This window comes from Taudactylus pleione, unplaced genomic scaffold (genome assembly GCF_031769625.1).
Source record: "Taudactylus pleione unplaced genomic scaffold, aTauple2 ptg000464l, whole genome shotgun sequence".
In the NCBI taxonomy this organism is placed as follows: Eukaryota; Metazoa; Chordata; class Amphibia; order Anura; family Myobatrachidae; genus Taudactylus; species Taudactylus pleione.
In genome coordinates, this window is record NW_028284866.1 from 3,454,798 (window position 1) to 3,482,415 (window position 27,618).

At 40.8% G+C, this 27,618-nt stretch overlaps 1 protein-coding gene across 2 annotated transcripts in view; it reads left to right on the forward strand.

Annotated features, from left to right (window-relative positions):
* COL17A1 (collagen type XVII alpha 1 chain) overlaps nt 1–27,618 on the forward strand; it is a 64,646-nt gene that overhangs the window by 31,004 nt on the left and 6,024 nt on the right. Inside the window, exons 20-53 of one of the 2 annotated variants that reach the window (XM_088448731.1) lie at nt 64–90; nt 2,917–2,943; nt 4,990–5,052; nt 5,286–5,390; nt 5,547–5,609; nt 6,936–6,971; nt 8,210–8,263; nt 9,403–9,438; nt 9,610–9,645; nt 10,127–10,189; nt 11,878–11,913; nt 12,298–12,369; nt 14,158–14,184; nt 16,133–16,168; nt 16,343–16,375; nt 16,547–16,624; nt 16,928–16,963; nt 17,110–17,169; nt 18,170–18,223; nt 19,022–19,189; nt 19,365–19,436; nt 19,530–19,592; nt 20,504–20,539; nt 20,709–20,762; nt 20,869–20,973; nt 21,770–21,817; nt 22,755–22,901; nt 24,471–24,587; nt 24,968–25,051; nt 25,232–25,330; nt 25,874–26,029; nt 26,260–26,406; nt 26,726–26,932; nt 27,300–27,443. In XM_088448731.1, the coding sequence (XP_088304857.1) occupies nt 64–90; nt 2,917–2,943; nt 4,990–5,052; nt 5,286–5,390; nt 5,547–5,609; nt 6,936–6,971; nt 8,210–8,263; nt 9,403–9,438; nt 9,610–9,645; nt 10,127–10,189; nt 11,878–11,913; nt 12,298–12,369; nt 14,158–14,184; nt 16,133–16,168; nt 16,343–16,375; nt 16,547–16,624; nt 16,928–16,963; nt 17,110–17,169; nt 18,170–18,223; nt 19,022–19,189; nt 19,365–19,436; nt 19,530–19,592; nt 20,504–20,539; nt 20,709–20,762; nt 20,869–20,973; nt 21,770–21,817; nt 22,755–22,901; nt 24,471–24,587; nt 24,968–25,051; nt 25,232–25,330; nt 25,874–26,029; nt 26,260–26,406; nt 26,726–26,932; nt 27,300–27,443 (2,589 nt within the window). The remainder of the gene's footprint in view (nt 1–63; nt 91–2,916; nt 2,944–4,989; nt 5,053–5,285; nt 5,391–5,546; nt 5,610–6,935; nt 6,972–8,209; nt 8,264–9,402; nt 9,439–9,609; nt 9,646–10,126; nt 10,190–11,877; nt 11,914–12,297; nt 12,370–14,157; nt 14,185–16,132; nt 16,169–16,342; nt 16,376–16,546; nt 16,625–16,927; nt 16,964–17,109; nt 17,170–18,169; nt 18,224–19,021; nt 19,190–19,364; nt 19,437–19,529; nt 19,593–20,503; nt 20,540–20,708; nt 20,763–20,868; nt 20,974–21,769; nt 21,818–22,754; nt 22,902–24,470; nt 24,588–24,967; nt 25,052–25,231; nt 25,331–25,873; nt 26,030–26,259; nt 26,407–26,725; nt 26,933–27,299; nt 27,444–27,618) is intronic. The other variant, XM_088448732.1, reaches the window with a different exon arrangement.

Here is a 27,618-nt window from a genome sequence, read left to right on the forward strand (position 1 = left end):
CCAATTTTTATATTGCTTGTGATTTTTTGTCCTTAAATGTTTTTGTCTTCTGTTCATTTGTAGGTGATGTGGGAACATCAGGCGAGAAAGGTTAGCAATTAGCAATCTTTATTAGTTATTCTTGCATGTCTGTCTCTAATTTTACTTTGAGCATAATCTGACATATCATGAAGATTCCATTAACATAACATATTGTATGACATAATATGATTCATCTAGCAGAATTGAAAGTACAGCAGCTTTACTTATTGGTACAAGTAGAGATGAGCGGTTTGGTTTTTGAGAAAACCAAACACACCCGAACTTAGGGGTTCCAAGTCGAACTGAGGGCCTGATTCAGACCCACTCACTAGATGTGGCCGCTCGCTCCCAGCGTTTGGAAATTCAGCTAAGTGACGTCAAGGCAGCTGCTCGCATGGCAAGGCATAAGCCCGCCATTTATGTCTTGGTGAGCGATTACTTTGTGTTAACAGATGCCCACCAGCCTGTCTTTAGCCGCCCACTAGCGTACGTCATCTCCAGGAAGTATATTCATCCATCTGGTACATCGGGTTTCATCGGAGCTGACCGCAGCACTTGCGGTGGACTGTACCCTACCGCAAGCACTGCGAGCACTTCAGTGTATTATTCAACCAGGTGACATGTACTGTGACGCTGCCTGATAATTATGCACACCCCAGAAACGGCGTTGAAACACTCTGCGTCCACAACTCCACTCCCCCGTTACTACTGGCCTGCCCCTGTTACCACCCACAAACGGTCTCTCCTGTCACTCATTCCACTGGGCTGTCTTTGCAGGGCGAGCGAGCACATTCCGATCGCTGTCACTAGTTTGCGCACGCGCACTGTGAACTACACGCATGCGCACATTAGCAAACATTGTCTGCAATGAGCGGCCGCTTGCTAGCGAGCGGCTCTGAATCAGGCCCTGAGTCCCAGTCTGGAATCACTTTGGGGTTCTGAGTAGAACTGACTCCTGACTCAGGTCTTCTCGCAATTTGAAACTGATTTAAAAAACGGATCTCGCGTCTTTTGGATTGCATTTAAGTCCTTCCCTCGTGCTTTCAGGTGCTGTGAGGTAGTCAAAATGAACTGGAAATGAAAGTTATTGATGTTAATCATAGTATAGCATAGTTGCCAACTTTCTGGCTGCTCCTTCCGGGAGGGAGCTGCCAGATTGGCAGGGCAGGGGGGAGTGGCCGGTACAAGGAGGTGTGCCCGGGGAGTGACTGCCATTTAGGGGGCGTGACAGGGGCGGGGCCACACAATCTCGGAATTTTGTCCCGGCTACACAATGCCGATAATACAGGCATTGTGAAGCAGGGGGCGGGGTCAAAATGAATCACATCACCGACCCCCTCCGCTGCGGGGGTTTCACAATGAATCGCGGGGAGGTCGGGGAGGATCGGTGGCCGCCGGAAGGCTTGTCTGCCTTTCCGGGGGGCCGGCAGCTGCACACGATTTTTTGGAGGCTCCCAGCCGAATCGGGAGGGTAGGCAAGTATGTAGTATAGGAACAAAAAACAAGTCAAAGTTACATGATTTTAGCTGTTTTTATCAATTTAAAAGAAAATCCAAAACCAAATCCAAACCAAAATACTTGAGGTTTTTGCAAAACCAAAACACAGGAATCCACACACATCCCTAGTTACAATACAGAAGTATCACAACAAGAGCAAGAAAAAGAAAGAATCCCCATAAGAGTGCACTATTTCTTGCCAATATCAACTAAAATATAACTTTTATTAAATCGTTTAAATATCCACTATAGTGGTAACATTAAAAACACAACAAAATATACAAAAAAGGGGGGGAAAAAAACATAATTAAAATAGTACGTTAGATACAATCTGGTGCTCAGTCAAATGTGTCCTATTTATAAATACTCAATGGTATACCAAATGCTGACCTGTAAAGGTGCCTAATAGATAGTAGATATATATGTACAATCTTATATACCTGTGTCCCTAAGTGTGGTATAGCTTAATATCTATATATATGGAGTGCAAATGATATATAATCACTCTCTCTGACTATTTCCCTTATAATAGAATAAATGCTGTAAATAGGGAATTAGTACCTTCCACATCTAATGTACACTCTGCATATATATGTGACCATGTATTCAATGGGCACTGAACATGTTGACATCACTAATCATATAATAATTGCTATGTCTATATCGTGATGACGCTGCCAACTCAGACAATATAAACTGTCTACAGTTTGAAACATTCCTTTGTGTGTATAACTGATATACTCTATATAGCTATCATATGCTCTGGCAGCGTGAGCGACTATAATATCAAACACTCCCAGTTCAGAGCATCTAATGAGGCTGCCGCGTGTTCTGGCAGCGTGGTCGGCTATCAGCTGGAGCCCGCACTGACTCTGCAGCGTCGTGCAGCTTGCAGCTCCTCTCGTAGCCCCCGTAATGAGTGCACAATACGGGACATAGGATTCACATAGATATATTGTTACACCTTCCACAACACATTTGGAAACATATTTAACACATTATTAGACTGGCACAGAATACAGAAGTGTCATTAATAAGCATAGACTCTTGTAAATTACAGATGTACTTAGTTATGTCATCAAAAACAAGCTAGTTACATAATGGTGACCTACTGTACACATTTGTACTTTTGAACTTTGATAGTATATAACTCACAGTGAACGAATAAGAAATACAGTTACATTCTGTAATTATATCTTTTTTATACCATTACTCATAAATTATAACAATGTTACCTAATGTACTCAGTATATCACAGTGTAAACATTAGCCATGTACTACACACAGTATATTTGCTGTTACATAATAAAATCAGTATTATCCATCCTAACTTCCATTTGTCTTGAGTAGTATATGAAAATTATTAATGTATATCTATCTATACTTACTTTCTAATAGGTGACAGAGGATTCCAAGGCCCTCAAGGTAAGTGAACACTAAACAGCTTTTTCATAGATAGATAGATAGATAGATAGATAGATAGATAGATAGATAGATAGATAGATAGATAGATAGACAGACAGATACGCTGTAAGTGTGGGTTATAATCTATCTAACTACATATAATAATGAGAACTGAGGAGTAATGATCCAGCTGGTATAGTCTCTAATATTCTGTATTCCCGGGATCTGTTTATATTAGTTAGGGTTTACAAATAATACAGGCTCAATAGTAAAGTTTTGTTATATTTTAGAATAAAGTTTCCATTACACTGTAGATGCTCTGTCACTACGTCTGTTTTTGGCACTACGTCTGTTTTTGGCACTACGTCTGTTTTTGGCACTCTGATGAAGCAGCTTTATTGCCAATTAAGTGAATATATGACTTAAATGGGCGAGAGGCGGGTTATGTAAACAGAACAAGTATAGTCACAAGAATATTGATTGGAGAGGGTGATATATGGATGGAGCTAATGTTAACGTAGATGTGGGGCTTTTACACCAGGTGATAGGAATCTTTTTAGAACCCTAACAAAGTCCAGCTGTTAGTTTTTAGGGCCATGACAAAGTCCAGCTGTTAGTTTTTCAGGGTCATGACAAAGTCCGGCTGTTAGTTTTTAGGGTCATGACAAAGTCCGGCTGTTAGTTTTTAGGGCCATGACAAAGTTCGGCTGTTAGTTTTTAGGGCCATGACAAAGTCCGGCTGTTAGTTTTTAGGGTCATGACAAAGTCCGGCTGTTAGTTTTTAGGGCCATGACAAAGTTCGGCTGTTAGTTTTTAGGGCCATGACAAAGTCCGGCTGTTAGTTTTTAGGGTCATGACAAAGTCCAGCTGTTAGTTTTTAGGGCCATGACAAAGTCCGGCTGTTAGTTTTTAGGGTCATGACAAAGTCTGGCTGTTAGTTTTTAGGGCCATGACAAAGTTCGGCTGTTAGTTTTTAGGGCCATGACAAAGTCCGGCTGTTAGTTTTTAGGGTCATGACAAAGTCCGGCTGTTAGTTTTTAGGGTCATGACAAAGTCCGGCTGTTAGTTTTTAGGGCCATGACAAAGTTCAGCTGTTAGTTTTTAGGGCCATGACAAAGTCCGCTGTTAGTTTTTAGGGTCATGACAAAGTCCAGCTGTTAGTTTTTAGGGTCATGACAAAGTCCGGCTGTTAGTTTTTACGGTCATGACAAAGTTCGGCTGTTAATTTTTAGGGTCATGACAAAGTCCGGCTGTTAGTTTTTAGGGCCATGACAATATCCGGCTGTTAGTTTTTAGGGTCATGACAAAGTCCGGCTGTTAGTTTTTAGGGTCATGACAAAGTCCGTCTGTTAGTTTTTAGGGCCATGACAATATCTGGCTGTTAGTTTTTAGGGTCATGACAAAGTCCGGCTGTTATTATTTAGGGCCATGACAATATCCGGCTGTTAGTTTTTACGGTCATGACAAAGTCCAGCTGTTAGTTTTTAGGGCCATGACAAAGTTCGGCAGTCAGTTGTTAGGGCCATGACAAAGTCCAGATGTTCGTTTTTAGGGCCATGACAAAGTCCGGCTGTTAGTTTTAGGTCCATGACAAAGTTCGGGAGCTAGTTTTTAGGGTCATGACAATGTCCGGCTGTTAGTTTTTAGGGCCATAACAAAGTCCGGCTGTTAGTTTTAGGTCCATGACAAAGTTCGGGAGTTAGTTTTTTAGGGCCATGTTTTAGTATTTACTTATGTTTTACATTTCAAATGATTCACAGTTCTCCACCTACCTTCAATATAACTGAGGAAAACAACACACATGTAAAAGACAATATTAATATACTATTAATAATACATTTATTGGTTGTTGGTATACATTACTTTCAGCTGACCCATTTATGAATCATGATCAATAAGTTAAGAGTTCGTGACTGCAATTAAAATAGACGTTTTATTATAAGACTAGCTCTCTTTCTATTCATTCAATATTTTAATTAATCTAATTAGTGTCATTTGTCGTTTTGTGTACTGTTACTCACCAAATGGCTGTGGCTAACAATATAGTTCTCTACTATGATCTAACAGGAGCTCCAGGTCTCATTGGTCATACTGGTGCAGAAGGACCAAAAGGACAGAAAGGCAATTCAGGTGAGGAATCTAGAGGGATTGTTCTCAGGAGAACCATTGACCAACCCTGCGAGAAATTCTATTACTATGATAAGTAGAAAGCAAAGTATATAGTTGTTGTAGGATGGTGATATATACCAATAAAACTGTATCAGGGTCGTGATAGTGGATAACATTTTTATTATAACATACAGTAAATATTATAATAAGTAATACATAAGTAGTTTGAGACATCAATGCACTTGTCTTCATAGGTGACCTTGGTGGGGAAGGGCAGGCTGGGCAAAGAGGACGAGATGGCTTACCAGGACCTCGCGGTGAACCCGGTCCAGCAGGAGTTGGAGAAAAGGGAGACAGAGGTAAGTAAGATAGTTTTATGCATACAGTTCAGTGCATGTTTGTAATGAGAATAGCTAAAGCTGGGGCCATCAACGAAGAGTTTAAGTTTAAATCTAGGATATTATGAAATATGTATGTATGGATTTTATCTCATAGAAATGTTATTTTGTCAACAGGTTTGTCAGGAGATCCAGGTCTGCCAGGAACAACAGGCTTGCCAGGACAAATGGGACTTAAAGGTAATGAAAAATAAATATTGGTTTAGGCCTAGCTCAGGCGTAAAGGACCAGCAGGTCTCTAGCTGATGTGACCCTAAGGGGTAAATTTACTAAAGTGAGAGTTTTCAGAAGTGGAGATGTTGCCCATAGCAACCAATCATATTCTAGCTATTATCTTCTAAAAGGTGCTAGTTAAATGTTAAGTAGAATCTGATTGGTTGCTATGGGCAACATCTCCACTTCTAAAAAAATAAATAAATATACCCCTAACACTTTTCTGATACTCAGCAAAATGGAAAACTGCGGGTCTGGTGCCCACGGGCTAGATTGAGTAAAGACTATGGGGCCTATTTATAAAGCCGATATCCCTTAAATTATGTGGAAACATCCTTTTCCGCATGATTGTGGCAAGTTTAGGTTTTACGCCTATTCAACAATCCAAAGTTGAAGAATGCAGTCCCATAACTCTCAATGTGGACTTCAGTCGTTTCGAAAATTGGCCACCAATAACGTCACATGGTATGAGCAGCTGTAGCCAGTTGACTACAGTGTGGCCGGAGACAGATCTCCCTAGTAGCTTGGACTGGGCACATGTACAGCATGGTGTACACACATGGGCAGTAGAAATACCTCCTTTACTGCAAGCAAGTGGTAAAGGAAGCTTGAATGGGGCAAAGTTATTGCTGGACAGCCTTAAATCGGACGTTCTGCTTCAACTTGATGGCAATGGTAAATTTAATTCTGCCATGGAGGGTTTTGTAGATACTTTTTGAGCAAAACTGTAGCCAACAGGCTATTATTGAAGCAAATAAAACAATAACAGATGGTAATTTATGGCCATTAAGAAATTTGACCCTAAGCAACTTGCTCCATTCCACTATGAATATCTGCAATTCCTCAATAGAAAAGACCCACTTATAGTGGTCAATATAGGTAGCTTTGGGGATGATAACAGATGGCCGCAGTCGACATTTGTCTAACAGTCACTTACTGTACTTTGATATAAAAGATTAGTTAGTGAATATAGTATAAAAGGCCTCTGCAAACATCCTCCACCGGCTCGGTTAGCAATCGGCTTTGACAGCTACCGAGGACAACAAATGAAAGAGTATATTATTCCTTAAATTGGATTGATGAATATCTAGTTTTATGTCTTGCAGTAGTAGATCACAGAAGAGCAGATATTAATTGGCAGAGAATGGGTCTGGCAACTAATCCTTTAAACATGTTTTCTGCAATCTCTAGTAAGGTCTCTGTTCTAAGACAAAAAAAAATATATAAACAAGAAATATTATTATCGTGGCTATTAAGCAATTATGTAATGTGATGGTCACTTTCTATCTGCAGGTGATTTGGGTCCGCAGGGTCCGCAGGGTCTGGCAGGTATGTTGTATGTTCAAAAATGATAATACTTTTCATTATAAAGATGGCTCTAGGCTTACCATCTGGAGATCTCACAATAAGGGGTTTATTTATCTATTGGCAGCTGTTAAATACTCTGATTTTCTATTGTGTTGCAGCATAGTTTAGTTCTGTTGTATTGCAGCATAATTTAAAGCAGCTGTTTTCTACATAAAAAGCAATAAATCCCCAAATCTCAGTCTTTTCTGAGCAGGGGCAGAACTATGGGAGACAATGGAGGCGCCTGCCGCCGGGCGCCAGCTCTGAAGGGGCACCTCCTCCATCACCAACAATATATTCACTCCACTTAGGGCTGTAAATATGGGGGATAAGGGAGCACTAAATGATAACTTGCCTCCAGGCATCTGGGATGAACTTCCGCCACTGTTTCTGAGCTCTATTGCTTCTGAAAACTCCTGAATTCCTTTTTGTATCTTTTTGTTATCTTTTTGTATTGATTTTTAGCAGCTTTGTTTGCTGACTGACTATAGCACTAGCGTAGTTATTATAAAGTAATCACAACATCAGTATCGCTATAATAAGCACCAATTCTTCTATCACTTGTACAATAAGTTTATACTGTGCGGGTGATAGAACTACATCTCATGAAGACCCAACAACGCCTTTATTAATGATTTATTATTGTTATCCTGTGTTGTATGTCATTATGGCCCACAAGCATGTGTTTACAAGATATGTGAAGCGTATTTAAGATGAACAATATAGACTTCACTGGCACGCTGTTACAGCCCATAGCCCCACAAGAAATACGCTTTCATTAAAATGTAACCCATAGTGATCTATCCCCTTACAAAACTTTTTTTTCTCTTTGTACAAGTGTAAAGTGATTTCAGTCCTACTGTGATAAATATTATATGGGATCAATTCAATTAGGCACGACTAAGTCACCCTCAGGAGTAATTGCCACTATATGCTGCACTTAATGTACCGCCGGGCTCCTGGGATTGTGTTTGCAGCCCCACAGGACTGTGTACAAAAATCCACGAGTCTGGGGTGAGATTGGGTAGCGAAGGGGGCGTGTTCAGCTGCCATTGCCAATGTTTCTACACTGTTGAAAAGGCAACTCACCACCCCACACACATTCCTAGTTGAATTGACCCCTATATATAATAATAATAATAATAATCAACTATTATTATTATTATTATTATTTTTCTTCACTTCTATGCAATTAATTGTATCATTTTACTTCTGATCAGGTATTCCAGGGCAGCAGGGTTACAGAGGGGATGCTGGACTGCCAGGACCTAAAGGTAATTTGTGTGTATTTTGTTACACAGACTCAGTACAGTTCTGGCTTAGGAAACCAATGGCCACCATGCACTGCAAACATTTACTATAGCTACCATCTTGTGAAGGAAAATGGAATCTCCAGGGCAATATACAGAGGGGAACTGTCCCTTGGAAGAGTGTTATATATATATGTGTATAAGCAGGCTTCAGGGGCAATAAAATTAAATGTGATTGCGTGATCTGGCGCAAGGTACGGGCCCTGTGTAGTGCACACGTAACCCGTACATACAGTAGCCTAACACCGTGCATTTTCTTGCGCACCTCTGTGGGGCGATGTTGACAGCATTCACACACCATCCCAATGGCACATCGCCCCTACATGCATTTCATTGAATCATGTCCGATCATCACATGAAAACAAGGGGCATAAATGACTGGAAATATTCACAGCCACATTTTTGTACATCTGTGTTGAAACTAATAATGTTACAACTACAAGGCAGAAAAACACCTGTCTGATTGCCCCTATTATAGTTTAACTAGTAATTGTGACCCATCATTTGCCGTTGCCTCTGGATGAGACCTCGCTGCACAAAACGGGGATGAGGCAGCCATTACTGATTATAATATATAAACAGATATATTTGGAACAAAGCTTACATCTTAAAAGCCAACTGTAAAAAAATTCTCCACAGAGAGAAGCATTGACAGCGCCACCACAATAATTTCAGTGGAAAACTGTTCATGGTTTTGGAAATATCACATACAATTCTAGATATATTAACTTTTTTATTAACCAGCATTTTCTATTTATGTATTGTTCTATATAAATCACACAGGCGGAACTTATTCGTAACATTGCTTCTCTGTATATTTGTTTTTTGTTTTTGTTTTTTAAAGATGGCTCTGACGTATTGCTTTTCTTCCTGAGTTACAATTAATTATCACGTTCCCTGTAGCAGCAAGAGAATAGCACCATCTGTTGGCTAGAATAGTAAATCAACCCGGTTCCTGGGAATTAGCAAGCCAAATATATTGAACAAGACATACTGTAGGAGTATGCTGTAATGGTCATTGCATTAATGTCCTATTGTATATAGTATGATGTCTTTCTGTAATTGTATGGAAACGTGACAATATTTTTTCTTGTTGATTTCAGGTGACAAAGGGCTTCCTGGACCACCTGGAGTTAAAGGTAGAGACGTCTTACTTGGTCTGACCTGTTCCTGTTCAATGTCCTCCAAATTAACCTAGAACAAAATGATAATACTTTTGTTGGTTATATATATTTTTAAACAATCATATCTTCGTGCGGTTGTCTACTTATAGCTGCTCATTATAATATTACATATTATTTTTATTTTAGGTGACACAGGTGAAAAGGGATCCCGAGGTCTTTCAGGTCAGTATACAGAAGGACCTCTGTGGTGCTGCTAGTAAAGCATTCTCACTGTTACCGATCACAAATGGTCTCCGACAAGGAATGTGACTATGTATCTTAGAGACCCCAAAGCCGTTCCCTGGATATTTCTATACTAGTGGTGCCATCTATTGTGTGATTATATTCGGATAGATGGTACCAGAGCCTATTTATATCTTCTGCACCTGCGCAGTCTTCTAAACATATCACACGGAAGATGGCACCGCCAGCAAGAGGCGTGTGTGGGACGCTGCATGCATGCCCTCCCAGTTGTTAATGCACTTCTGTTGCCACATGTCTTATATCCATTGTTACTCTGCATTTGGGCCCTATAATCGGGTTTCCCTCTGAGGCTTTTACAATCCATTCCTGAGCATTAGTGGCAGAATAAACTGAATTTTTTGTTGCGGGAATAGTAACCACATCCCAAACTAATCAGCATAGCCCTTCTTTGTGATTACAGGAGAACCAGGGCCAAGGGGATTACCAGGACCCTCTGGGGAGGTTGGAGTTAAAGGATCAGCAGGTGAGATACCACAATTTACTGACACAGGGAGAATGGACACTTACAATTTCCTGTACCCTGTGACAAAGCGCAACATTCCTGAAGGAGGCATTGTACAGGCCTATTAGATTGTTACATTGTATGTCATATGTATAGACTGTGAGTACGTTCTCGTGTACCTACACAGGACCTTCCAGTTCAGGTTACAATCAGTCCTTTGCTGAACTATTCAGTAAGGGGCTGCCCACCTTTGTTAACTGTAATTGATTGGCCTGTACGTGTCCTTCTGGAAGTTTGCTAAAGGCTTCCTTCCTTTAGCACTTTTCAATCATGTGTTTATATCACGAAGAACAATGAATCATTGTTAGTGCATCTGGATATCATTTTATCTAAAGAGCCGTCTGTTGTGTCCTGCGACAAGAACCCGCCTGGTGATATAATGATGCAGAGCCGTAACTAGACTTTTTGGTGCTCTGTGCCAGAGAGGGCATTGTCAGTTTCAGTCTTTTCTGAGCAGGGGCAGAACTATGGGAGACAATGGAGGCGCCTGCCACCGGGCGCCAGCTCTGAAGGGGCACCTCCTCCATCACCAACAATATATTCACCCCACTTAGGGCTGTAAATATGGGGGATAAGGGAGCACTAAATGATAACTTGCCTCCAGGCGTCTGGGATGAACTTCCGCTACTGTTTCTGAGCTCTATTGCTTCTGAAAACTCCTGAATTCCTTTTTGTATCTTTTTGTTATCTTTTTGTATTGATTTTTAGCAGCTTTGTTTGCTGACTGACTATAGCACTAGCGTAGTTATTATAAAGTAATCACAACATCAGTATCGCTATAATAAGCACCAATTCTTCTATCACTTGTACAATAAGTTTATACTGTGCGGGTGATGGAACTACATCTCATGAAGACCCAACAACGCCTTTATTAATGATTTATTATTGTTATCCTGTGTTGTATGTCATTATGGCCCACAAGCATGTGTTTACAAGATATATGAAGCGTATTTAAGATGACCAATATGTGCCAGAGAGGGCATTGGCACCCCCCACCCCCTTTTTTAAATTGGGACATAAGATAGTGCACCTGAAAAAGGGCCATGGCCTCATGGGGAAGGGAAGAGATAGAAGAGGCCAGGAGATGCTGGGGATAAAAGGAGAGGAAGCTACAAGTGAGAATGATAATAAATAGGAAAATCGACAGACCCAAACAGCGCCCCCTGCCCTGCGGTGCCCTGTGCCATGGCACTGGTCGCACTACCCTAGTTACGTCCCTGTAATGATGTAACTAATTTTATGCAGTGCTGTAGGCAAAATTATATGTAATTTTTTTAAGTTCCTGCCCCATTGGAGCTTACAGTCTAAAGTCCCTAACATAAAGTACAAGTACACACATATACACTTGTACTAGCATTCATTTTCACAGGAGTCAATTAACCTTCCGGTATGTTTATGGAGTGTGGGAGGAAACCAGTGTATCCGAAGGCAATCCACACAAACACAGAGAGAACATATAAACTCTACACATATGAGCCATGACTCATGACCTCAGTGATGCGAGGCAGTAACAGCCTCTGTGCTGCCTGGATTGCAAAGTGTTTATTACTGATTAACAGCTCTGTCTTCCTTCATTAATCTTAATGAAGGCTATTGTACTGTAGCTTAATGAATATTGTTTACTGATTAACTTTACTTTTCCTTATTAGGACCACCCGGACCAGATGGACATCAAGGACCAAGAGGTAAGCCATGAAATACTGACGTCACCTAATATCTGACATATAGAGGATGATGTCATACAACATCCTGCGTATACGTTCTTAACCTTACTCCGATATAGTGACGGTGCAAATGTTATAATGTATTTATTACTCATTGTTATAATACCATGTGATGCATACACTCAGTAAATACGTGCTGATATTGCATCATTGGTTTAATCTTCTTTGAATAAAAGCAATAAATGGCTGTTAATATACTTACAAGATAACGCAAGGTCACCTGTGCAACAAACAATTGCACACAAACCCTATTACTATACATTCTTCTTGGTAACTAATATCAACTTGTCCTAAATAAGCACAATAAAAGATTTTCCTGATAATAATAATGTTTGTGTTCTTCAGGTGAACAAGGGCCTTTGGGACTGCCAGGACCAAGAGGGCCTCCAGGCTCATCAGGAGACCCCGGCCTGCCAGGTAAGGCCGGATCTGTGGGCATTGAGTTTGGAGAAATCTCTGTCCGGTTACTGTGCCCTGACACAGTGATCAGAGAGGAAAAGTCCTACTAAAGCTAAGACTTTTCATTACATAAGAAACCCAAGTATAAATAAGATACAGCAGAAAACTAAGCCATGAATGCTAGTTGTATCATTATTATAACTGATACCGTTATTGCCATTCCCAAATACATCTGACTAATAACTTTGATGTATCAAGCAGTGAGAAGAATAAAGTGGACCAGTGGAAAGAATGCCCATAGCAACCAATCAGCTTTGAGGTAGAAAGATGATTGGTTGCTATGGTCAACGTCTCCACTGGTTCGATTCTCCACACTTTTCACTGCTTGATGAAGGCCCAGGTACTTAACAAAGCTGAAGAAATATGGCAAAAGGGAAACATTGTGTAACATTATTTTATTTATTTCATGTGTTACAGTACAAGCCAGGGGTGGGCAATAAACGGTCCTGCAGCTGTTGTTAAACTACAAATCCCAGCATGCCTTGCAACTGTTTTATCATGGCCAAATAGCAAAACTGTGGCAGGGCATGCTAGAATTTGTAGTTCTACAACAGCTGAGGGGCCATTTATTGCCCACCCCTAGTACAAGCCCTTTAGTGTTTGGACGATTTATCTGACAACTCCCTGCCTCCATCGCCAAATTAACCTTCACACCCGATACTGGTACTCAGGAAAATCTGCAATGTTGCCATCACCGAGAATTGAATCCCTCCTATGCTAGTGAATATTACAGCGGCATAATACCCTCATTGGGTTTTAATTAATTAGCTTGACAAGCCATCCTGCTACTTTTACAAAATAAATTGCTACATATTTCTGACTTTCATCTATGTTTTCATTACCTTTGGATATGACACATTGCTGATACAGGGCCTGATCATCATTACCGATCGCAACTGAGATTACGCGCGCAATCGGATGTCTGTTGCATTCTGCGCACGCGTATGCATCGCAGTGCGTGAGCGCAAACACTCCACTGCAATCGGGACTGCGATCACAGTGACTACGCAGACCCATTGTACAAGTGTGCGTGCGGATACGATGGTACTCTATGTTACCGATGGTTTTGCTGTTTTGCTAAGTATTATGGGTGTGTATAAGGTAAAGTGGGCGTCCTTATGTTTGACTGCGACAGCATTGCAATTGCAATCATTAGCATATTTGCACAGTGAGACTGCGTGCGTAATTGCTGTTGCAATAGTGATCCTTACTGAATCAGGCCCACAATTATAGCACAGCAGAGCTGTGTCCTATCCAAGAGCAACAGAAATGTAACAACTCTATGTGACTAAATGGCTGAGAAACAGACGGAGGCCAGAAAGATAAACCCTTTTTAGGGTCAGTGCAATATCATTCACCTTCATTTACCGTCTGACCAGAACTGGTCAGCTGAGTAATTCAGTTTTATTTAATCATCTCCACTTTCTCCTATGATCTGACGTCCTCCTTCCACACAGCATTAGTGGGTTGTTGCTAGCTAGTTGTCTCTGGGCCTCAGAATGGTTACACACAACGCAAAAGTGTCACTGAAAGTTTAAAGTATAAATAATTCATATACTGCGGAGCCTCACAAAGCACAAAGTATCCAGTTCCATTTAATCCCTTCTGTTTAGTTGTTTCTTTAATAATTCATAGTGTGAAAGAAGATCCTTGTAGAGAGCTGGCTCTCCCAGTACAACATTTATGTTACCATGTAGTTACATAAACTATTGTATTAAATGTCCTTGTTTTTGCTTTATTTTGTAGGACTTCCCGGTGCACAGGGACCACCAGGTAATATTTCTGAGTTCACTGTGATAAAAGTACATAACTGGTAAACCAAACAAAGCATTCACACAGTACTGCAATGGGTTCTTCTAAGAACCCTAAATGCCTTCCATTATAAATAATGCAGCTACTGCCTTCTTATAGCAGGATACTAGAAAGTAGTATTGTACTGATGAGCTCTAACAAGACCAAGAGAGGCTTCTTCATATTGATGGCTCTGCATCTCTAGAAAGTCAGCTGTATGCCCGGTCAAAAATGGACAAATAAGAAACAATTAGCAAATATTAACACAGAGGCCCTGATTCAGAGCCGAACGCTCTGACAGAGCGCTCGCTCTGAATCAGGGCGTCTTTTTTTTTTTTTTATGGAGTGGCCTCCTGGCCACTCGCATTGCTCGAGCGGCCAGGATGATGGTCGCGATGGTCAAGACCATCGCGACCATCGGGCTTGCAACGAGACCCTTGTGATAGGGTCTCGTGGCCGCAAGTCCCAGAGAGTTTTCGGCTCAAACAGAGCCGAAAGCTCTCCCACTGACATCACTTGTGATCACTTGTGATGTCAGTGGGGCCGCCCCCAAATGGTAGGCGTTCTCATGGGAACTCCTCCGTCTGGGCAGCCACCCCCCCCGGCCCACCCACCAAAGGGGGCGTGCTGTCACTCAACATCGACAGAACGCCCCCTTTGGTGCGAGACCCGGAGTGACGGATTGCCCGTCGCTATCCGGGTCTCGCGCATGCGCACGACGGAGCTGGCTCCATCGTGCGCATGCGCTCTGGGCCACCATCGACCCGGTTGCAAGCACTCAGCGCTTGCGACCGGGTCTGAATCAGGCCCAGAATCCTAAGGGATGAGGTTTAACTCTGCACACTTTGGTTCTGTGCAATAATCCTGGTTGCTACAAAACCAGGTATGACCATGTAACCACCATCAGTGACCAGCACCAATCAATAGTGCATCAAGCTAATCACACAGACCATCAGAGGTAAATGTAAGTGTTCTGCTGCCTGACTCAGCAAGTTCCCATCAATTATACAACTAACATAGACTTGTGGAGAGCCGGATTAAGGGAGGGGGCACAGGGGCACCACAACCCAACCCCCCTCTCTCAAGGCCACCCCCGGCCGGAGCTCATTGCTACCCTGTGCAGTCCTGTGCATTTCCTAAGACGAGTGGCTGTGGGCCAGATGACAAATGGGGGTGAGCGGAATGATGAGTGGGGGCGATGCTGACAAGAGGGATAGGGCAGGAAGAGTGGGGATGGGCCCCCATGTCTTTGGTGCCTAGGGCCTCCTGAAGGTGCAATCCGGCCATGGGCTTGTGTATGGGTATATGGGTTGTGTCTACTTTATTGCTTGTTGCCTCAGGCTGCCTCATAAGCATACCACCGATGACCTCAGGCAGCATTCAATCATGTGCACCACAGCATGGTGATATTACTGATGCCACACTATATAACAATATAGAGACATGTAAACAGAAATCATAGTGAAAGAATATAATAAGAAGATGAAGCCGTTGAGCATAATGTTATCCTGAAAGGCTTATGATGAACAGTAACAAAGGAAAATATGTTAACACAGGATATTAGAGAACGATTTGCAGTTTGGGATAACCTTTTCTACCAGAAGCCACACCCTTGTGGGTGTGGTTAACAGACAACATGGGTGGGCCAAGTAGAACAGATTGGGTTATCGTTGGGCTATCATAGAAATGACTGTATTTAGATATAATTGTGGTGGATAAATTACATGATGGGTGGATGCCGTATGGAATTAGTACTAATAGTTATATCTACTTGTGACATAAGTAAAATGCAATTATATGTATATAGTTATTATTACGCTGTGTCAGGTACATGTTGCCTGCTCTTATTATAGTAGAGTTTGGCATTACAGGGCATGTGTTCACAAATATAAAATTTTTGAATAATGATAATTATTTTTTGTTATTTTAGGACCACCTGGCACCCCTGGCCGAGCAGGAACTAAAGGTAAATAAAATAATGTGCCTATTCCTAAACAAACAATAAACATAAGAAATATAGAATATTAGCATTTTAGTCAGTCCCATATTTATGTGTGTGTGTGTGCGTATATCATAATCTGATTTACCTCCAGTCAAATAAGCAGAGCTGTGACTATAATTTAAATATTTTATTTCATAGGTGATGCTGGAGATCCAGGAAGAGTCTCTACAGGTGTGTAATAATAATATATATTTTGTAATTCTCTATACACTATGACACAATATAATATCCTGACAAATTCATTGATGTGTTGTGGAACTTTGTCATGCATTCTATGTCCCTGTTGGCTTTGCTGTAGCTAGAGTCTCTGTTTAATGTATTATTTTTTTCCTTTTGTTGCAGACGGTAGTTCTTATGTTGTTCCAGGACCACCAGGTCCCCCCGGCGCTCTGGGCCCACCAGGCTCGCCAGGACTCCCAGGTATGTAGCACATCAGCACACACAGATAAGAATAATTGGGAAATGGCATAACCCATAGAGGAGATTTATCAAACCTCCTACAGAGGAGAAAGTGGAGAAATTCCCTGGAGCAACCAATCAGATCGTAGCTATTATTTCTATAGTACATTCTCACAAAATTACTAGTTGCTACAGGTAACACCTTTCCCTCTTTAGAAGGACTATGGGTAATAATAATATTGTAAACACTATTTATATATGTTGGATTTTTGTGAAAAAATCAGTTTGACCTAGTCCAATAATTCCATTACCATTATTTTATAGGTCCAATTGGGCCATCTGGTCTTCCAGGACAACCAGGTGAGACTATCAATATATAAGAGCTATTTATATGTATAAAAAGCGTCATCAGTCCCACCGTTGTTGTGTCTATGGATGATATTTTAGAATTATTTGGTCTATGCAAAACGCTGGTTCTGATCTAAAAATAAATATCTCCTATCTAGGTGCAAAGGGGGCCCGTGGAGAGCCCGGAGATCCAGGAATTACATACTCAAGGCCAGAAAGTATGAATTTGGTACCAATAAATAGCACATATCACTGGCTCAGCATTTGGTATATTATATTTATGTACTTGGTTCCGCATACTGGGTGACAAACAGATTTTATGGGTGGTATTTAGTAACATGAGTGCCACAGTGCTTGAAATCATACCAACCAATCTATCAATCAGATACTTGCTTAGTCTATCGTCACTAGACAATACAAAAACTAATTGCTGATTGGTTGTTATGAATTAGTGCATTGTTCAAAATTACATCTATGTAAATAAATGACCCCCCTTCTTGTATAACAATGTTGTAATACCAATGTGTCACCAATGAGTCCCACTCTTTTCCTTCTTGCAAATGACTCAATGTCAGTGCCAAATGGTCATGCAAGTATGGGGATATTACTATATAGATGATACAGGCTAGATTAAATATCTGAATAATGTGCAAACAAGAATATTTTATCTGTAATAGATCTCTGGGCACACCTGAGAAGTAATCACATGCAGACGGTACTATCCAATAAGGATATCCACCCCAATTATAATAGAAATGAATGGCACTGATGCTTATTTAGTTGCCGAAAGAGATGATGCTAAACCCACATCTTCACCAAGGACCAAACGTACATGCACATCAGGCTGTTGGGAAACAAATAAATCTTGATCACACAACTTTATTTTTCCTGACTTTCTGTTTTTTTGTGCACTAGAGTTTTCATAAAAGGAAGTTGTACAGTTACATACAATAAAAGTCTTTATGAAATGATCGAGGCTTTTAACCTTACCTCTCGCCCGAAGGTTATTTTATCAGCAGAATTAGCACTACGTATTGTGTTCGGTTGATCTGAATTTTATATCAAAATCACAACAACAATAGCATTAATAAACTTATTTCCGACAAGGATAATAGATGCACACCTGTTGGCTATGAATCCCTGATAGATTACATACATTTGTAGGATACTTTTAATAGCATAAGTTTTTCTTATACAGACTGTTGTCTTTCCACCTAGATACGTACGCAGCACAGGGAGTACAAGGACTGCCAGGACCGCCAGGACCACCAGGTTAGTCAACCAGTAACTCGGTCACAGCCCATTCCAAGACAAGGCCTGCCCTGTTCAAACCATAGATGATCGATCTCTGTAATATTGACCTCCCAATAGCAAAAATATGTAGATAAAATGGAATCAGTATTTTATGACAGATTACAGTAGATGTTGATGTTAGAACACTGATGGCGAATTAATATATCAACTACAAATAATAAGCGTAAGGAGACGTACAATATGGGCTCAGTTTGGGTATTGACTAAAATGACACTAATATAAGAATATCTGTACTTACATGTTTCTATGATGTACAGCATTGATGGCGTGTGATTGGATAGACCTTCCTATTCAAATGACTTCACTCTATTCCACTCTAGAGAGCTTGTTTCCAGCCATACACTAAACGATAATTGTCCACATCTAGCTGATGCACGAAAATTCTGATTATCGTTCAGTGTATGTTCATGAACAATAAGAAGTTGTTTTTTTTTAAATGGCGTTCTGCCAATTACATGCAGTGAATTGTACACGGTGCCCAGAAATCATTCAGTGCATGGAAGCACGGCATCAGCCCCTCATCCGTTTGGTTGGATTGTGTGCTTTGTTGTGTAGTATATGGCCAGCGTTAGTTGTGCACCTAAGTTGTACATGCAAATAAAGGTGTATGAATAATATTCAACAACTCTACCACATTAATGCACACTGGACCTTTACATTGGATTAGTTTGGTCGATATAATTTATGGATCCTGATAAATGAAGACAAATAATTAATAGTCAATGTTTATAACCTAAAGATTGTTTTATATTGCAGGGGCTGCAATTCAAGGTCCACCAGGACAAGCAGGAGCTCAGGGTCCTCCAGGTGCAGCAGGTCAAGTGGGTGCCGTGGGCCCAGCTGGTGCAGTGGGCCCAGCAGGTGCAGCAGGCCCAGCAGGTCCAGCAGGCCCAGCAGGTCCAGCAGGTCCTGCAGGACCAGCAGGTACAATATTTAATTGCCAGTCGTTATCAATGTTATTGGATTTATGTCTAGAAAGCAAACCCAGGCCTCCCTGTCTATCTGTCCAGAAATGCTATCGCTAACGATAATTTATAGTGTACAATATTGCTAGACCCAATGACATATGGTAATATTCCATTCTCCTTTTCTTGATTAGGAGATGGTAAACCAGGACCCCCAGGCCCACCAGGACCTGCAGGTCCTCCAGGAACTTCTCTGCCACCAACAGGTAAGGAAACGTCCATATTTCAAAACTGTCTGTTGATTGTCTTGCATAAGGCGCTGGCGGTAATCAATAACGCATGTTGTTTTATGTCTATAGAAGCCGTTGCTTCTGCTGGCCTACCTGGCCCCCCAGGTACGCCAGGAACTAAAGGAGACCCAGGTAAGAGACAAATAGAGACTTATCATAAAGTTCTAATTAATATATTGACATTGTGTTAATGGTCCATACACTTTTGGAGTGAGGTTGTATCCATATTGGTGAACTCTAGTACAGAACTCCATTCTCGTGTACACTGTCAGCTGTCACAATCTTGACAGTACAGGTTTAGGGTTAGCTTTTGGGTTAGGCTATGGTTAGGGCTATGGCAGGGTTAGGGCTCTATCACTAGACATGCGGTCTGTCGATATACACAATGTCAACATTATGTCCATGTCGACATAGTGCATGTCGACATGACATTTACGTCGGTATTCAGACCATGTTGACATTATGGTGTCGGCATCCTGTAGGTTGACATAACAAGCCACACCCCTAAAAATCAGTCTCTAGGAATGCTTCACTAAGAATCATAACTTAAAGGAGACGGTAATCATGGGTCAGCATACTAATCTATTTAGTAAACATGAGTTGATCGGTTTTGCTGAAAACTAAACACACCCGAACTTTGGGGTTCTGAGTAGGACTGAGTCCCGGTTCGGGTCTACCCATAAGTTTGGATCTCGGATCTGAAAACTAGATCTCGTGTTTTTGGATTGTAAGTAAACTGGTCCAAATTACATGATTTTAGCTGTTTATATCAATTTTAAAGAAATCCAAAACCGACACCGAACCATAACACTTGAGGGTGGTTTTGACAAAACCAAAACCATAACATTTGAGGGTTGTTTTGCCAAAACCCAAACCAAAACCCGGGGGTATGCGCCCATCTCTACTATTCAGAAAGCCAACAGCTGAATTTTAGCAGTTTATACTATACATACTAATAAGATACTGACTATTCTCCATGCTAATATGTAAAGTGTAACGTGCATTGTAAATACAATTACCAAATAATTGTTTTCATCTGCTAGGTGATCCAGGTCAGAGAGGCATTTCAGGTCAACCAGGTAAATAAATAAGGCGTTGCATCTTGCTTTAATTCCACTGATTCCAGCAGATGTTACTTTATAGTAATTATATGTCAATTCTGTTATGGTAAATATATCATATTTAATTGCATTTATAAAGTATCTTGTTATATGGTGGTTTGTAACTAACTACTTCTGTTTCATACAGGACAACCAGGCGATCCAGGCCAACCAGGACTACCTGGACCACCAGGCCGTGATGGTCAGTTCCACTAATATTATTCAATTGAACTTATTTTTGTTCCACTGTCTTGTAGCAGTCAAAATAGTTGGGTGTAATTGCTTCATTTTTGGTGTTGCTTCAACAGGAGCTTCAGCTGTTGGACCTTCCGGACCTCCAGGCGGGCCAGGATCACCAGGATCACCTGGATCTCCTGGAAGTCCTGGTTCCCCCGGATCACCAGGAGAAAGAGGTACAGTTTAGCGTTCATATATATTGCAAACAATTGGCATCCATACACTTGTGTTTCATATACAGCAGAGTTTAACCACACAGGGGGAGATGTATCAAACTTTCTAGAGTACAAGTGGAGAAGTTACCCATAGCAACCAATCAGGTTCTAGCTATCATTTTTTGAGTTAATTCTATAACATGATACCTAGAAGCTGATTGGTTGCTAAAGGCAACTTTTTCACCAGTCTTCTGTAGAAGGAATATCCCCACAATCTTCCCACCTCAGCTTGACAGGATGTGACATCACAGCGCTGTGCTGTTGGGAGGACTCTACTCCTCCCACTTTGTAAGGCTGTGGGTTCCAGCTTGTTTCTGTTTTCCTCCTCGCATACTGACACTGCCCCTGCCACTTGGGTCCCTGTCCTCATTAGCATGATCACACATTCCAATAAAATTAGGAAAACTCTGTGATCCCACAAATATTTGATAATCTGATTGGTTATATGTTGTTCTCATTCTATCCATTTCCTAACTGGTGACATATGGAAAGCTGGAGATAAAGATTGATTGCATAGAAAATTCCCTGCCCACCTCACACTACAACAAAATGCTCTTTCCCCTGTACTGTCGCTTAACCCCATATTTTAAGTAAAAGATGATTAGTTGATATCAAAAGCCACGTTGTCCATTTGTCATTGGAAAGTAACATATGAAGCATTTTCTTCTACCTGTATTTTATTGTGCATTAAGCAATACTCTTTGTAAAGAGCTAATATATAATATCTTCAGATGACTAATATAATTATTACTAACAGGTGAAGCTGGAATTCCAGGTGCTCCCGGCATACCAGGAAGTTCCAGAGGTAAGTCAAAATTCCAGAATTGTTTAGGAACGTTTAAGGAGTGCAGCGTGACCCTACATATATAGGCGTTATTATTTGCAACACATTATGCAATGAATATCACAGGGGCAAACCGTTACTCCACAAATAATCATTTCAGTTTTGATTATACAAGTAATGACAGCACCGTAACAAGCTGGCCGGGCACCCTGTGCCAACCCCGCCCTCTGACCACATGACATTATGATGATGCACAGAGGGGGTGTGGCTGCCAGCACCGGTAAGTGCAGCACTGCCCGGAGCATCCTCAGGGTGCTCCGAGCGGCTGCACAGACTGCAGGATGCCTGCCTGGTGGCCCTGCAGCAGCGATACTGGAGGCAGATAGCCATTCCAGGCACCCTGTTAGTCAGTAGCAAGGTCCGTGGGACAGCAACAGTGCCGCCCCCAGTGCCCTCCGTCCTTTGTGACAGCACATGTTACACACCCCTAGTTATGGCCCCAGGTATCAACGTTACCTTAATGATTTCAGAAGTTATTTAACAGTTATTCGTGTTAGGATTATTTTGGCAAAAGCTGGAATATTTAAGTGTATACGTGATCCCAACCCACATTTTGCGCAACTCTATAATATTGATCCTCTTGTATTATCCCAGGAGGTGACCATGGAGATTCCTTACCCCACCTACATGAATAATAATTACTGACCCAGCTAAATTGATTAACTCAACTATGCATGGTTAATAATAAAAAACTCAAAACATGACCTGTTGGTGGTACTTGAGTATCAGGGTTGATATCCTCTGCCTTAGGACATTGACCATCTTGATATATATGAAATACACAATGTTGTTGTTAGTTTACCGAGACTTTGTGAGTGTCAGAACTATATTAGTGGCATATTTTTATATTTACTATATATGTTAGTAACACATTAGTATTATTTTTTATCCATTTTAGGTCCACCAGGTGGTAGACCTGGCCAAGGTTCCCCTGGTCCTCCTGGCCCCCCTGGTCAACCTGGCCCTCCTGGTCCTCCTGGCGAACCCGGTAGCTCTGGTCGTGGAGCGGAAGAAGTCCAACAATACATTGCACAATACATCCAAAGTATGAAACCCCCAGAATGAACATGTACTAAATTAGTGACATCATGTGACACATTCTGTCTGTTGGGAAAGCTGAATTAGATATTTTAAGGCACTTATGTTGAAGGTGTCATGGAGATTTCTCCTAAACCATAGAATGGATGAAGTCTCAATGTGAGGGACATAAATGGTGCTGCTGATTAAAATAAGGGGCAATATGTTCTCTTAGGAAAACCTGTACATTTTGCTTACAGGAGTCTGCTATTATTGTCTATGGGAATTATTTGCTAGTTATTAAACCTCTTGTGTCAGGTATAATAAAATGTACTTTTGAATGCAGCAGCTACCATATAAATAGCTATGCCTGTGTGTGAAGGATTAGTGGAGATGTCTAGACTAATAACTTTCAAAAGCACAACCTGTCTACCCTCCGCCTCATGTCTGCACCTTCTCCGTCAGCCGTCTATTGTCCTTATTGTGTTTCTTCTTTGTCAGCCTTGTTTTTCCTTGTTCTGGTTTGTTTTTTCTATGGTCTCTTACACTGACTGGCACTGCATAGTTTTGGCGCCACCCCATAAATTAACAGTGATGATCAATCATTCTTATAAAGCCAAAATGGGAGATCTAAGCGATTGATAAACATGCTTGTATATCAACATTAGAACCATAGGCTAAAATAAAGATAAAATCTACTTGTATGGACCCGATAACCTAACATTTCAGACAGTGTTCTATCCATTATTTATTTACACTACCCTCATCCATTTATTACTATGGGGACCTTTTCAGTATTGTATTTTGCCCCATTATACATGCGAGAGAAATTACGGATATCTCCTGCATCCATTACAGGACCAGAGTGTCAGTGTCAGATGTTGTTGGGCCTGCTGAGCCCCGCTCCTTCCTATGGGTAGAAGGTCTGGATTGCAAAGATCCCTCCACCTCCCCCAACCCATGCCATGTGCATGTATGGACTAAGTTCTCATATGAGCACTAACACTGCTGGGCAGTATAAACTTTTGCTGCTACTGATTAGCTTTGAAAGTGTGTAGTTTAGGGATCGCGGGACAATTGCTTTTCGGAGCAGATGTCCCACCACTGGAGCAACACTGAACTGCTCCGGTAGAATATGATCTGCCACCACAACTCATGGATAGACAGATATTTACTTGAGGCCACTGCATATTATGATGAATAGGCCCCTAAATCTATTACATTCGTCTACATAAACTTATAATTAACTATTCCAATTTTTGTTGATGGCCCCACTTATTGTTGGAATGGCTTTGAGCAATGGTACTCTGCCTTTATTAAGCTGGAACACCACATCTGTGTGTTCATTGCCCTAGGATCGCAAAATAAGGCATTGTATATTTCACTATCGGGAGATGAAAGAACCTGTTTTTGGGGCACCTCATGGAGTTCCACACTACAGGTTGCACAACTTTGGTTCAGGGCATATCCCCAATAGAAATCTATATCTTGCCACCCAACACTGGACACTTGGGATGGAAATCATTTTTGAAATGTGTGGCTGGTGTAAATCATTAACCTAGGATATGATATTAAATATATACTCCTTTCTATGTAGGTGAAAATGTCAGAAATTACCTGGTTGGGCCCCAAGGACCACCAGGGCCACCAGGAAATAGTGGACAGGAAGTCGATTATGCAGAACTGGCCAGCCGAGTTTTGAGCTACATAAGAGGTAGGACATCATTTTCAAATTTAGAGGGAAGAAGCCAAATCCACAACTTGTCATCACTAGCCAAAACTAAAATAAACACTTGCATAGTGTAGTGTACATTATAAAAGACACTTTTATTTTCTAAATGGAAATCAACTTTCTTTATACCTTAAGCTTGCTGCCTGAGACAGCTGCCTGAGTTGCCTTCTAATAAGCATGTTCCATGTTCCTGAGGCAAATTAACAATCACATATGTCGTCTTGCACAGTGCTCTGTTTTATATATTTAGATTATCACTATATGACTGTTATGATGTCTTGTTTAAGAAGGGTCAACGCATTTTACAGCAATCCAACAAATGTTCTAGAGTCATTATTGAACTAACCTTTTTATATTACCAGGTTCTGGGTTAACATCAACAGATGGAGCTGGCGTAATTCCAGGACCAGCTGTTACTTATGAAGAAATCTTATCAATGTTGCAAAGTACGTTCTTCATTTTTACTTTTACCAATATCAACAGCAAATGGGGTGGGATAATATGGCACAATTCCCTAATTATCTATGACAAGGAACAAGGTGTAACCAGACTAAGAAAAAAATAATACATATAAGATTACGTCTTCCCATATTGGAAAGGCTTATAGTCATATTTATATCTCCTAGGTTCCGGGCTATCATTCGGCCTACCGGGGCCACCTGGTCCACCAGGGTTGCCAGGGTTACCAGGATCGGCCTACGGTGACATAGCAGCTTTACTTCAAAGTAAGAAGGAATTTTTTTAATACAGGGAATAGCGACTGCATATATTCAGTTTAGAAATGAGCGGTTCAGTTTTGGCTCTGATCTTCCCAAAAAGTTCGGCTCTCAGAACGAGGCAAAACGTCATCTTTCACAGAAATCTCGGCACGGATCTAAGCCAAGACCAAACTGCTCCTCTCTAATTCAGTGTTGTATTGCTAAGTTTGTCATAGTAATATTTCTGCTTAATTTTAATCACTTAAGTAGATAATATGGATGTTTAACTTTAATGATGCTAGGTATTGCATTTCCTGCAGAGTGAGTTAGTAAATTAATAAGACAGTTACCATATATACAATGATGTTGTTGAGAAATATAAATAGACAAATTACCAAGCTGTCTCGTCTACGTCATTCCCTATACATATTGGTGCTGGAAAGAAGTTCTGTATATCTCATTGTATTAATTATCATACAACTAAAAACATACGTAATAAATAATACTTACAATACATGACACTATATATATATTTATACTAACATATTTATTGTATTTCTGCTAATTTAGCATCTGAATTTCAAGGAGTTGTTGGTCCTCCAGGACCACCAGGTCAAAATGGACGTCCAGGTCGCACCGGCCCCCCTGGTCCTATGGGGCCACCAGGAAATCCAGGCACAAGTATGACTTCCTACAACACAGAAGATATTTCAACCTACCTGCAAGGTAAGTCTAATACGATGATCATTTTCTGCTTGTTAGTTTAATTGCCCCATTATGGTTAAATATGAAATTCCGGCTATCTTCTGAATGTTCAAGCAGTATAGGTGACTAAATCACATACATCGAACACAATAAAAAATAAAACTTGCCACATTAGGTCTAAAACATGAATGTGACATAGAAAGAATACTGACTTTAAGAAAAATGGTATAACCAAGATTTTGTTCCTTTAGGTTTTGGATACAACTCAGGACCTCCAGGACCACCAGGACCCCCTGGACCCCCAGGAACACCTGGCCTTGGAGGTGGCAGCATGGTCTCCTATGCTGAGGACAACAGGAGCGATCGATTACGGACTGAACTTATTGAATATCTGACAAGTAAATATACCTATTTTTCTAAAATTCAAGTCATTCCACAATTATGGTTTGACTGTATAGTACACATAATGGTCCAGGCTTCAATTTGGTGACAGAATTTACTTAAGAATACATTTAACCACGGAAATATCTGCCTTCTTTTTTCTGATTTATAACATATCGGTAATGGCACACAAACAGTTCATATTGTGTAGAAATTATTACATTATCAAAATTTATGCTGGACAATCTCATTTCAGCCAATGTAGTTAAATTTAGTTGTGCAAAATGTATTACATTACAGTACCCTGATTATTTAACTTCTATGGTCCACCTCCAGGTGACAACATTCGTCAATATATATCAGGACCACCAGGTCCACCTGGACCTCCTGGTCTTCAAGGTACAAGAGGTCCTAAGGGAGACAGTGCAGCAATTTCAGCATCATCATCATTATCATCAGGGTCATCATATTCTTCCTCCTCTTCATCATCTTTGTCAATTGATTACAATGAAGTTGCATCTCGTGTAACAGAAAGAATACAGAGTGAGTGTGTTGATATTCTTGGTTGGATCAGTTTAACTCGATTTCGTTTGTGCACTTAGATAGACATAGACCCAAGTGCAGAATAGTGGAACAAAATTAAGAAGTTTGTTGCTGCAGGTCACATAATATCATAGAACTTCAGTTGGAGTTGGTGCATTGATACATAGATTTTTAAAGGACCTTTATCACAAAATGATCAGTAGTTCAGGTTTTTTTTTTTTTTTTAAATAATGATTTAAATATTTCCTTTAGATTAATAACATTTTGTTTGATTGTTAGCTCTCAAATATCCTTATTAATATATTAAATGACCACATAAGAACGTCATAACTAAATCAGTAAACATTGTTGGTTTTTTCAACCTTAGGTCAGGGGCTCCTTGGAGATACCACTTACAACGTGCATAGATCAGGTATTCCCGGTCCCCAAGGACCACCAGGACCACCCGGAATCTGCCAAGTATATGCAACCCATGCTAACATCACAACCGATCTCATGGAGCTATTTAGAGGTACCGTATGCATTTCATGTACTCTTCCTTTCTAAGTTTGACTTAATATGTGAATTTCTTAGTCATACTGTGTGTATGGTGCACAGGGTCTTAAAATGCAACCTTCACCTAAATGCAGTGGTGTCAGACATTTTGTGGGCTGAACCAATCTGTATAAGAAAGCAGCCATGCATTG